This window comes from Somniosus microcephalus, chromosome 3 (assembly GCF_052327205.1).
Source record: "Somniosus microcephalus isolate GS21.2 chromosome 3, FLI_Smic_1.0, whole genome shotgun sequence".
Taxonomy (NCBI): domain Eukaryota; kingdom Metazoa; phylum Chordata; class Chondrichthyes; order Squaliformes; family Somniosidae; genus Somniosus; species Somniosus microcephalus.
The window spans coordinates 296,915,912-296,927,582 of record NC_140989.1 but is presented as its reverse complement, the minus strand read 5'-3'; the positions used below and the strand labels follow the sequence as shown (position 1 = coordinate 296,927,582).

The following is an 11,671-nucleotide window of genomic DNA, read 5'->3' as shown; positions in this document are numbered from 1 at the left end:
GGTAGTTTGCAAGGACGGAGGGGGTCAAGGTTTTTTTTTGAGGAATTAATGGGTGTGTAATTTCCCAGTTCTGACTTATTGCCCTTATCAACTAATGGCACACATGGGACCCTCTCCAGTCCATGGGAACAATCCCAGGGGGAGGGAAAAGAAAGGGGTGGGGGACATGGAAGGGGAGAGAGGAGGGAGGGGTTTGCCATGTACTTCACCCTGGCTTATCATGTCATTGCCTTGTCTTGCTAAGTTTGCAGCCTGTTGACGCTGTCCTTTGTCAGCAGCACTCGCCCTCTGCTCAGCACTTTTGAAATGGTGCCCCGTTCCCGCCAGCAGTTTGCCGTCACTTCCCGCGGCAGCAGCAGTATTCCGGACTGTTGAGCAGGCGGGGTCGCCAGGCTTTCCCGGAAGTCCTGGAGCGCGAGACCGCCGCAGCGCTGCTGCCAGATATACAGACCTTCATATATATATTTAAATTTTATTTTGCAAACGTGTTTGCGGGTTTTGGGTGCAATGGCTGCTCTGCGGGTCCCTTCGACATTCAGCAAGCTGAGCGGTCTGGGGAGGGCGGGGAGACGGTGCGGGGCCGGCGCCTTTACTCTGCTCCGGTCGCTCAGCTCGAGTCCAGACCCCGATTATCTGCACAGGAGCATCGTGCCCACCGACCACTTCCAAAAGAGTCTCCCGCGGTCAGTGTCAAACTTCACACTCTTCCCCGGCGGCGGGTGCATTTAACTCCACTTCTCAGCAACTTGCAAAACCGGGGTTGCGACACTGCCTGTTTCAGGCTGCGCGTTTATTTCACGCCGGCCGACGCGTGGTTTGTAGTATTAAATGTGCAAGAACCGAAAGTGATTTGCCGCCGGGTGGAGCTGATTCTTGCAGCTGTAGCTTGAATGGATTGTGGTTTGGGAGCTGCAATGGGTTGAATTGGAGGTTTCCTGTCACGTTCAGACTGTTTTAATGCTGATCGGCATTAAAATATTTGCAAACACACTGACCCCCATTTGTGAAACTTAGGTTTCCAGCGAGTCACTTTACTGGTCTAAATGCCCCTTGTGGCATTGGCCGGCAGCTGCTACTTCTAAATATGAGCGGATTTATAGAGGTGGTATTACCCGTCAGATTGAGCAAAAATCACCCTCGCTGCATTATAAATGGGTTACAATGAAGAAACTTTTTTTTTTAAATGCATAGGATTTGTAGCTTCCTTTCTTCCAGACTATGGCCCAGAACTGATAGCGTTCGCCGTCATTCCGCCTTTGAAACTGACCGCAACTTCGAGATTTAGAGCATACGCAGCCTAATGCGGATATCCTGAAGTTGTGGTCTCATTCGCTGCTCCTCTACAGGCTGCACTGTTCTTCCTCCTCCTCCCAGCCCCGAGCCGGCAATCGGTGTAATCTTTCAAATCAGGGAAACTGATGAAAACTTCGGCTCTTCCGCAGTAAGTACGCTGTTAAATTCCCCACTAAAAGTTAGACCCAAAGGGATTGGGTGTTACTGGGGCTTTAACAGCGTATTGACTGCTAAACAAAGGTTATGGCCCTGAAAACCTAATTTTAATTTTATGCAGTGGGAAATTTAACCATTTTAATAATTTACATTTTTAAGAAACTTGAAAAAACTTTTTTTAACGTTTTATCTTTTTTTCAGGTTTACCTTTCCCCATGTGAGAGCCACAATCTTTATTTTCCTCTCTTTAACATTTTAAAAAAGTTAGAATTTTAAGAACTTCATTGTTCACTGTGAGAATTCTGCGTTTTGATTGGTTGCTTAGACAGCCTGTTGAGGTCACAGCAGCTCGCACTAGGGGATCCCCACTATACTCCGTTGATCTGAATTACACGTCGTAAAATCCGAACTTCCTGACAGAGATCGCAAGCTTTGTGGGAAGCTCACTTCGGGGCCTGTGGCGAATACCTTTGCTTCGCCACTGACCGCAAATTCAGGGCCATTTTCTCCAGGTCAGGATTTTCACGTCCGTCTGAAGTTGCAGCTCTTATTAATTGAGATCGCGGTGGGTTGGGGAGTGTCTCCCCAAAGCCTAAAGAAGTGACGTTTTAGTATTTTTTTTAAAAAAAGCTTAAGCATTTTCTTGTGGGTGTACTTTGAACAGAAAATATCCCAAACACTTTTCTGACCTTTTAACTTTGCTATACTTGCTGAACCTGTGCCACTTGCATTAGGGAGAACTCAGATGGGCACCATTTTAAGAACTTGCCGTGGTCCCCACTGGAGAAGATCATGGCCCAGAAATTCGGGTCGGGGGCTTCCCGCGGGTGCAAGCCCCTGACCTGCACTTACCTTGCGCGCCAGACGTTGAGCTGTGAGCCCCCGTGGAATTCCGATCCGGGGCCTGGTCCAGCTGCTGGCGCGCAGTGCTTGCGTATCCCAGGGGCGCAGTTAGTTCGATGCATCCCCTGGGATCACGTGGGCCATGGGGAGCCAATCGGAGCAGGGAATGCTCCATTCATAAGATTGACGGGAAGAGCTGTCAAAAGTTATAAATACTGTGGCCCCAAAACATCACTAAATCTTCAAATAATTTTTTTTTTTTAATCACATTTTAAAAATAAACTATAAATTACATGAAATAACTATTTTAAACAATTTAAATTTTTGAAAAAAATAATTTTATTTTCTAATGGGGCTAAAAATAAACTTACCGTGCTTTAAAGTATTTAAAAATAATAAACCTGTGGGAAAAAATGTTTTAATTTTAATTAATTCGCCACTTACCTTGTAAAAAGCAGGCCTTACGCCTGCTTTTTAAATGTGTAACTCCTGGAGACTTACCCTCCCGGGAAAACCTGTTTTAAAAAAAAAAAAAAACGATGTCCGATGCGCACGCGCAGCCTCTCCTGCGCACGCGTTCGACCTCTGAACCCCTTTGTTCAGGGGAACGGAAGTGCCGGTTTCCTGCGCATGCGCAGTGCATGCAGCAAACCGGCACTTCCATTGGGCCTATGGGTGATTACCCCGTGCGTACTTGCCCATGGAGACCCGAATTTCTGGGCCCATTTATCACTTTACAGTGACTTGCATTCAGTGTTGTGATTATACATGTGACTTTACCAGAAAACTAGATCTTTTTTTAAATGTATAATAGTGGGGACAGGGTAGTTTATTTTGATCTAATGTGTGACAGAGCCCCACTCAATCAATGCCACTGACATTCAGAGAGACCACAAGATGGCTAGTGTGGGGAATGGGAAAATGTCACATTGGTGCTGTTGTGAGGTTGTGGCTGAGGCACATTGCCCAGTGTACAGGGAGTTCATCTGCATCAGCCATGCTATCCCTGATCTGGGGGTACTTGATGCTTACACTAGCTGTCCAAAATAGAAAGTATTCTATTCCCCGGTGCTACTACCCTTCCTCTTTAAAGTTATTAAAAAATGTATAATGACATGTGACAAGGTCCCCAGATACACTTGGGCTTCTGCAATAAGTCACCAAGTGATTAACTGTGGGATATGATTGTATTGCAAGATGGTTTCTCTCATTGTCTGTTTATGCCATGTTAAGTAGTTAAAACAAATGGAAATTATATTGATACAAATGATCTTGTAAACATTTTCTTATGACCATCAATTTTCAGCTGTGAAATGTAACATTTCATGCAACTGAAGACTGTTACTATGGTATAAATACACAATACTAAGTACACAATTCAACAAGGTTACTTTACAACCCCTAAGAGATAATGTTCCAAGCTGTGATACCAAGCAATATCTGTAAAGGAAAAAAGTCAACATTCTACAGTGTATGATATGGGTTAGGAGAATGCTTGTTGATATAACTTCAATCTGTAACCAGGGTGACAAATGCTGTTAAAATGTAATGTTTCACTTATAATTATACCTGCCAATCTATTTTTTTTGTCACTGCCGGTTTAGGCTCTACTGGTAATCTATTTCCTAACCCATTTTACTTTACACCCAAAGGTTACCCATTCCAAAGTTGAAGGATACAATCTGGCGTTTCCTGACTGCACAGAAGCCACTTATAGATGATGACCAGTATAGGTAAGTAAACAGAGGACTGAGTCTCAGGTAGTCAATATTTTAGTATTGTCATCTAATGCTCCCAATATGTAATGACAAGGAATAAACACCCAGTCATCTGTGTCTGTTCCAGTATTTTGTTCTTGGGATAAGTGCATCACTCAACCACATTGGCCACTCATCATTAGTTACAATAGCTGACTAATAGGCAAGTATTTGAATAAAATACACAAGGCATGACAATCTATCCTGTCTTAGCCAGAAGCACCATAGTTTGTAGATGCAGGGCACAGACTATCCAGAAATGCTACATCTTTATAACTTAAATTAAAATCTCTCTGGCAGTTTGTTAAGATTACATTAAAAAAATTAACATTGTACTGTTACAAAACTGCCGCTATCTTTCATTGTTATACTATTCTACTGTTTGTTATACTAGTGCACATTACCTGTTGAAATTATGTCATTCATAAGTTCAAGATGGAACATAACTTACCGACAATGCTGCAAAACAACAGTTATCAATCAGTCTTGTGGAGTGGCAGAATGTAGGTTAGATTTCAGTAAGGAATTGCTGAGCAGAGATGAGGCCTTTTTCATACAGGGAGAAACGGATCACTCTCAGTGCCTCCTTAACAGCTGGTTTAAAGCCTCACTACCAGTACCTTATCAGACACACCTACCTAATCCTACCTGACCTTTATGTGCCTACACACTTCCAGCAGAGCTCACTGGATAATGATCAGGACACAGGAACCCTGGCAGAGTTTTCCCCTCCCTGTCGCTGATGCTGAGGCCTCAGCTGAGATCAGTTAACTGAGCACAGACTGGAATCATCCTGGTGTGTAGGGCTTGGGTACTCATTGGATAAACTCAGTAAGCCATGAGTGAGTTGGAATTATATAGGCCATTCTTACTGGTGGTTTTGTTTCTCCATTAACCATTAAGTTCTATATGCACCTTTATTTATATCAGATGCTGGCTGACTTTTATAGCTTGACTTTTAAAAAAGATTAATGTGTAATTTGAAAATTAATAATTGTGGTGTTCTATGGGGATTTACTATGTGCTGAATTAGCTGTTCGCAGCACAATGGGAAACCACAAGCAGCTTTTGTGTCCCCATGCTAGAGAGACAGAAAAATAAATCATGGTTTCAACTCCTGGTTATTCAGCAAACGCCCTGCCAGAACTTGCACGTGTACAGACATTAGATGAGGACTGGATCAGGCTTGACAGCGATGCCCTGTAAATGAATAGCCTGCTGACGCTCGCTATCTAGACACATGCATGAAGAACGGCTACTTTGGTGAGGCACCTGAGAGCTGCTGGCACCTTGGAACTACTCCTGTATGAATCGGCACCTTCAGGAGAGCTGGGGAGAAAATTAGGAAAGGAAGATATTTTGCAACTATTTCTGCTATATACAATGACTTCCCTCTTCGACATGCAATTGATGTTCCCAATACCTAAAAAGAATGATGGAAAAAGAAAGATAAGGGTGTAAATGTAAAGGAACACAGCCATGTCTCTCTCTCTTAAATAACTAACGTTCCCAACTGTCCAGTTTTGAATGGGAAAGTCCAGTGTCTGAGCAGATCATTCAGAAACCTGTAGCATGTAAACCAGACACTAAAAGCTTGATTCCTACAAGTCCATGAAGTGGAGCCATATTAAGGTTTCTGACATTTCTTCAGCTAAGCAAATCTCTGAACTCAAGCTGTGATTTTGCCCCTATGTCTGATTTTAGACTTGGTAAAGGTGGTGATTAACAATTCTGGGCAAATTAAATTATTCATCTCCATTTAAACTGCATTGACTTCTTGGTCAGGTTGGTAATGTATACATCTGCTCACATTTTGTGGTCTGTTTTTCTATTGTAGGAGAACTGAACAGTTGGCTCAAGACTTTGAAAATGGAATTGGTAAACAGCTGCATGAAGAGCTTGTGGCCCAGGACAAAAGAAACAAACACACCAGTTACATTTCGGGTAAGGCCCACAAACCGCTTGATCGGACCTGCTAGACCAAGAATAAAGGCAGAACTGAAATATATCAAACTTCGCTATCTGCACATGGAAAGTGTCTGGCTAGTCCATAGTTCAGGAAAGACAACTGCTGTCAGTGCTTTTACTCCTTCACTATCATGCTGAAAAAATTAGACGTACAGAACTTGGGCCGAATGGCCTCCTTCTGTGCTGTAAACTTCTATGATTATGTCTATTTGGTATAATATTTGTCTTGTTCTTTTTACCAACTTGATGCAAATACATTGGTTGAAAGGAGTAGCTACCAACTAAATATAAAATATTTTTGTTTGCTTTTGCCATTTTGCAAAATAATAAGAGCTAATGAGATTTAAATAAACTGTATACGTAATGCTCCTTGTTTCTGTGCTAAATTTCTGACATATTACAGCTACTCTATACTTGTCCCAATGGCAAACTGGAATGAGAATTGTGGTATTGAGTCACTCACATAAAAGTCCCGAGTTCGATCTCTGGTCTGTGCTGTGTTAGTTGACCTCTGTCTGGGTGTAAGTGCCACAATTGGCCTCCACACCCATGGCCGAGGGTAGAGAAAAATATGCCACGGTTCACCGCTCATTCAGTGATCCCTGGTGGAAAAAGCTTGTGTGGGCAGTGAACGAGGGCAGGATCAAATTTAACTGTGATATCTGCCAGTCGAATCTCCTGCCAACACTTGCTAGGCTCCTACATGGAGAATGGCTGTTTGGGTGAGTTACTGGAGGACTGACGATGCCGCAGCTTGAGTCACTGAGTCAGAAAAGAGGAGGAAGATGCCAGAAAACAAACTGGATAAGCAAATAAGAAGTTCATTATGGGACATGTTACTCTAATGTAAAGATTTAAAAAAATGTATATTTTAAATGCTTAATATATTCAGTGCTTTTTAGAATTTTTTTTCCCCCCCTTATTTCTTTAGGACCCTGGTTTGATATGTACCTCATGGCTCGTGAATCAGTCGTCTTGAATTTTAACCCTTTTGTATCTTTTAATCCTGATCCAAATCCCGACTACAACACTCAGCTTATTAAAGCAACCAACATGACTGTGTCTGCACTGCGTTTCATGAAGACCTTTCGAGCTGGCTTATTGGAACCTGAAGTTTTCCACCTCAATCCTGCTAAAAGTGACACAGCTCTTTTTAAGAACATCATTCGATTTATTCCTGCCTCCCTTTCGTGGTACGGTGCCTACATGGTTAATGCCTACCCGCTTGATATGTCTCAGTACTACAGACTCTTCAACTCCACTCGTATTCCCAAACCTGTTCGCGATGAACTTCTTACAGATGACAGCGGCAAGCACTTGCTGGTGCTGAGAAATGGACATTTCTATACATTTGATGTTATTGATAGAGATGGAAGAATCACAAAGGCTTCTGAAATCCAGGCCCACTTCAAGTATATTTTGTCTGATCCCAGGCCCCCTCCTGAATTTTCTCTTGGATACTTGACGAGTGAAAATCGAGATACCTGGACCGTGCTGAGACAGAGGCTGCTGGAGGCTGGGAATGCACAGGTGCTGAATAAAATAGATTCAGCTGTCTTCTGCATTTGCCTTGATGATATCACCATAAAGGACCACCTTCAGCTTTCCCACAACATGCTTCATGGAAATGGCCTCAACCGCTGGTATGACAAATCCTTCAGCTTTATATTAACCAAAGATGGCAGTGCAGCTGTGAACTTTGAGCACTCATGGGGTGATGGTGTGGCTGTCCTGCGTTTACTGAATGAAGTTTTTAGAGATACAATCCAGAGGCCTGCTATTTCACCCACAATGTTGCCTGCAGCAGTCGACTCCTCTCAGACTGTACAGAAGCTCGAGTTTAAACTTGATGATGTGCTAAAATCAGGTATTTCGAGTGCAAAGGAGAAATTCAATGCCTCAGTGAGCACCTTGTCTATCGACGCACTGGAATTTAGAAAAGGTGGGAAGGAGTTCCTAAAAAAGCAAAACCTCAGTCCTGACGCAGTGGCACAACTCTCTTTTCAGATGGGGTTTCTGAGACAGTATGGAAAAACGGTAGCCACCTATGAGTCGTGCAGCACCGCGGCATTTAAACACGGTCGTACAGAAACCATCCGCCCTGCCACCATTTACACAAAGAAGTGCTGTGAGGCGTTTGTGAAGGAGCCGTCAAAACACAGTATCTCAGAGTTGCAGACGATGATAGGCAAGTGCTCCAAGTATCACGGGCAGCTGACCAGAGAGGCTGCTATGGGTAAGTGCAAATGTCCTGTGGGTCCTGTCACTCGCTTTGATTGCCTTAGTTTATAATTTTCTTTCCAGCATTCTTCCCTCTACTGAAGGTGTTGACTCATGCAGAATACTGACAGCCTTCAGGTATCGTGGCCATTCTTAATGTGTAAGCATCATACCCAAACCAAATCCTCTCCAACTGATGTCCACCTATGCACTTTCCATAGAATTTTATTGCAGCAAAGGAGGATATTTGGCCCATCATGCCCGTGCTAGTTCTTTGAAATAGGTTATCAATTAGTTCCTTTCCTTTCCCCCTACCTTTTTTATGTTTTTATTCTATTTTCCAACATGGTTCACAGAGTAGTGATTAAGAGCAGAAAAGCTGGGTGATTTTTACCTTCTCAAGCTCAGAGCAGTTCAGCTTTCTGAAGTTACGCTGTAACTTTCATAATTAAAGAAGTAAAGACATGGGTAGTACTTTCTGATCAAAGTACATCTCCTACCCCTCCCTGACCTGGGGGGGAAAAATGGTCACACATTAATTTGGTCCCTGTCAGAAATACTCATCCAATCAGCAGCCTCCGAGCCTCCTTTGAACAGATGATACTGCTTCTTGACTAACAGATATTACCATCGCTCCCCATGATTTTTCTAAATGTTTCTAATCTTAGTTAAGACTGACCTCACCACTTGTAAATTAACTAATTTGCAAGAAACCACAGGTAGGGGCTATTAATGCAATGGAGGGCACAGAAATCGGAGCCCTATTCTGTGCCCAATGTGGTTGTTCAGTGGCATGGTTAGCCTGCATAAGCTTCATTAAGGTTCTTGAAGGTATACAGCAAATCGGCATTCACTGTACAAGCCAGCAACTTTTTCCATGGGTCTACTATTCTCGGGGTCTAAATGAAGAATGCGTGACCCCTGGTTAAGGGATTTTAAACTGGGAATCATTCTAGTGGCCCTTCTCTGAACCTTTTCCAAAGCCTCAACATCACTCACCATGTGAGGGACCAAAACTGGACTCCGCATTCTAAATGAGTCCTAAGGTCTTGTACAAGGACAAAATGGTATTTTTAATTTTATACTGGATAGAATGTAAGGGTGACTATTTTCAAAGATATCTGTCAGAGACATCAGTCACTATGTTTTGTTCTTACTATACTTTTGTTTTCTCAACAGCTCAGGGATTTGACCGCCATTTGTTTGCCTTGTGTTACCTATCAAAATCTAAAGGAATGTCTTTACCAGAACTATTCCAAGACCCGTCGTATATTCAGATCAACCATAACATTCTTTCTACTAGCACCCTAAGCAGTCCTGCAGTCCATTTAGGGGGCTTTGCACCTGTTGTTCCTGATGGCTTTGGTGTGGGTTACGGTGTCCATGATCACTGGATAGGCTACAACGTCTCCAGCTATCCTGCTCGAGACGTTAAGGAATTCCTAAAGTGTGTGCACAAAAGCCTGGATGATATTTTTGATGTGTTGGAAGGACGACCCATCAACAGCTAAGTTACGTGAGCTGAAGGGATGGAAATGGATCAGTAAGAATGTAATGATAGTACTCTGCAATTATTAAACCTGATGCAGTGCATCTGAAATCATTCTAGCATTAGTGTTGTCACTAAGTTTAATCAGTATCCTACAGGGGAAAAATGATACTTGAATCAACATGTAGAATAGTGTAGTAGGTTGGACATTGGCAGTTCACTTATCTAACCTGGGTCAAATCTGAGCCAGATTGATGGGGTGAAAGTCTCCTTTGATAGCTGGCTTTAAGGTGCCTTCTGTGAAATGAGTATGGGCCCAAACTAATTAAGCACTCAATGACATTCTCAATCAGGCCACAGAATAACTGGAAATATAACACTGATGCAATAAATGTGCTGTTTTGGAGTTGAAGGACATTGTTGGGGACCTTTAATGTGTATCCAACTGTGCTACATCTGACCTGGAAGTACGATGTTAATACAGGGTACCTGAAATGGTGAGTGCTCTAATCCCGAGCACGAACATCCCTCGCCTTTAAGAGCACAAAATTCAGTTATTTTAATTTTGTGTGATGTGCTTCTTGTCCACTACTCTTATTTCATCATCTCAAATTGCTCCTGTGACAGATCTGTAGCCGCCATTATTTTACCGTTATACAGCTGAAAATACTGTTCATCCACACCGTGTGAATATTTTGTACATCCACCGTTACTTTATTCAAATCCTAGTTACAACTCTTAATTATCTAAAGGAGAATACTAGTGTACATCAGTACTAGTTCATATTCAATATAAATTTTAACTTGGTTTAGTTAATCGATTTGAGATGATTTTTAAATCTACATTTTGTTCCATACACTTTACCTCGATTCTTTTCATATGAACAAATACTGTAATCTTACAATAAGTATGTGTTGGGGAAGTTTGGGCTTCCCTTGCATAATGGCTAGTCTTTTCTAAACATTGCTTAATAAATAATGTGATTTAAACTTTGAGTTTTGATGCTGTAGGTTTGACCAAAGGAATTTTACTTTTGGGTACTATAAAACATTTACTAAGCATTCAGAGTGAAGTGAAGCTTTTAGTTATGCAAACTCAATGCAAATTCTGGGTACTTTGCACTGTATTCATTTTATATTTGAATCAGTAGAAAGATGACCTGACTTTACAATACTCATACACCAAATGACTGTCATGTTTCAAAATGAAGCCGGATGAATTACTAAAATGGAATTGGACTAACATTGTTTATTTATATTGTGCAAATTTAAGGGACCTAATTTAATAGGATAATCACTGTTTTGAAAAGAAACCAAAAATAAAGTGACTCGCTTAACATTTGCATTGGGATTTCCTTGTCTTTTAATCTGAACAGTTATCTTCTGCACTTAATGTGATACGACTGCCATCGAAACAGTTGGAAGACATTCGCCAGGAATTTCCATGGGGCTACTCCCATTCTGGTGGCGTGAGGTTCAGTGGAATCCCCATTTACGTCCATAAATTGGGTTTCCTCTGAAGTTAGTGATGGAGCAGGAGACACCCAGGAAATTCATCCCCATTGTTTCATATTTTTAATAACTGTTTGAAGCTAAGCTTCAATGACATGAAACATGTCATGAACAATTTCCACTGCTGTATAGAGCAAAATTGTTAATATGTACTTTACACTTATTTCACTATAAATAGTAAACAGGAAATCTACCTTTCCCCTCCCATCATTTTAAAATCTGCTGCTAAGATAAAACCTGTGTGATTTTCCATTGATCCATTTCCATTGATCCATTTCTCAGTGTATCATGACTTGATGACAGAACCTTCATGCAGTTCAAGCATCAGTGACACTAAGATGAAGAGATATAAAATGATCTGGCCGAGTTACATAAAATGTGCAGTACAGACCCAAGCAAGTCTCTTGAGATTGAAGGTTGATCTATGCAATGAC

The 11,671-nt window shown here is 41.9% G+C and overlaps 1 protein-coding gene across 6 annotated transcripts; it reads left to right on the top strand.

Annotated features, from left to right (window-relative positions):
- Positions 1-336: 336 nt before the first annotated feature.
- On the top strand, positions 337-11,068 carry cpt2 (carnitine palmitoyltransferase 2). Of its 6 annotated transcripts, none has more exons than XM_085982797.1 (5): positions 337-683; positions 3,945-4,025; positions 5,887-5,993; positions 6,949-8,253; positions 9,417-11,068. In XM_085982797.1, exons 1-5 carry the CDS (start codon positions 508-510, stop codon positions 9,746-9,748), a joined length of 2,001 nt encoding a protein of 666 aa, XP_085838923.1. In that variant the 5' UTR covers positions 337-507; the 3' UTR covers positions 9,749-11,068. The 6 variants fall into 6 exon arrangements, with proteins under 6 accessions (XP_085838923.1, XP_085838925.1, XP_085838929.1 ...); XM_085982799.1 differs by having other exon boundaries at positions 597-683; positions 7,053-8,253; XM_085982803.1 differs by lacking the exon at positions 337-683 and adding an exon at positions 722-1,961 and having other exon boundaries at positions 7,053-8,253.
- The last annotated feature ends 603 nt before the right edge of the window (positions 11,069-11,671 follow it).

Excerpts from the sequence above, each read along its gene's own strand:
- cpt2 (XM_085982797.1), top strand. The coding sequence starts at position 508 with ATGGCTGCTCTGCGGGTCCCTTCGACATTCAGCAAGCTGAGCGGTCTG. Across the intron at positions 4,026-5,886 it reads ATAGATGATGACCAGTATAG|GAGAACTGAACAGTTGGCTC; the intron begins GTAAGTAAACAG and ends TTTCTATTGTAG. Across the intron at positions 8,254-9,416 it reads GACCAGAGAGGCTGCTATGG|CTCAGGGATTTGACCGCCAT; the intron begins GTAAGTGCAAAT and ends TTTTCTCAACAG.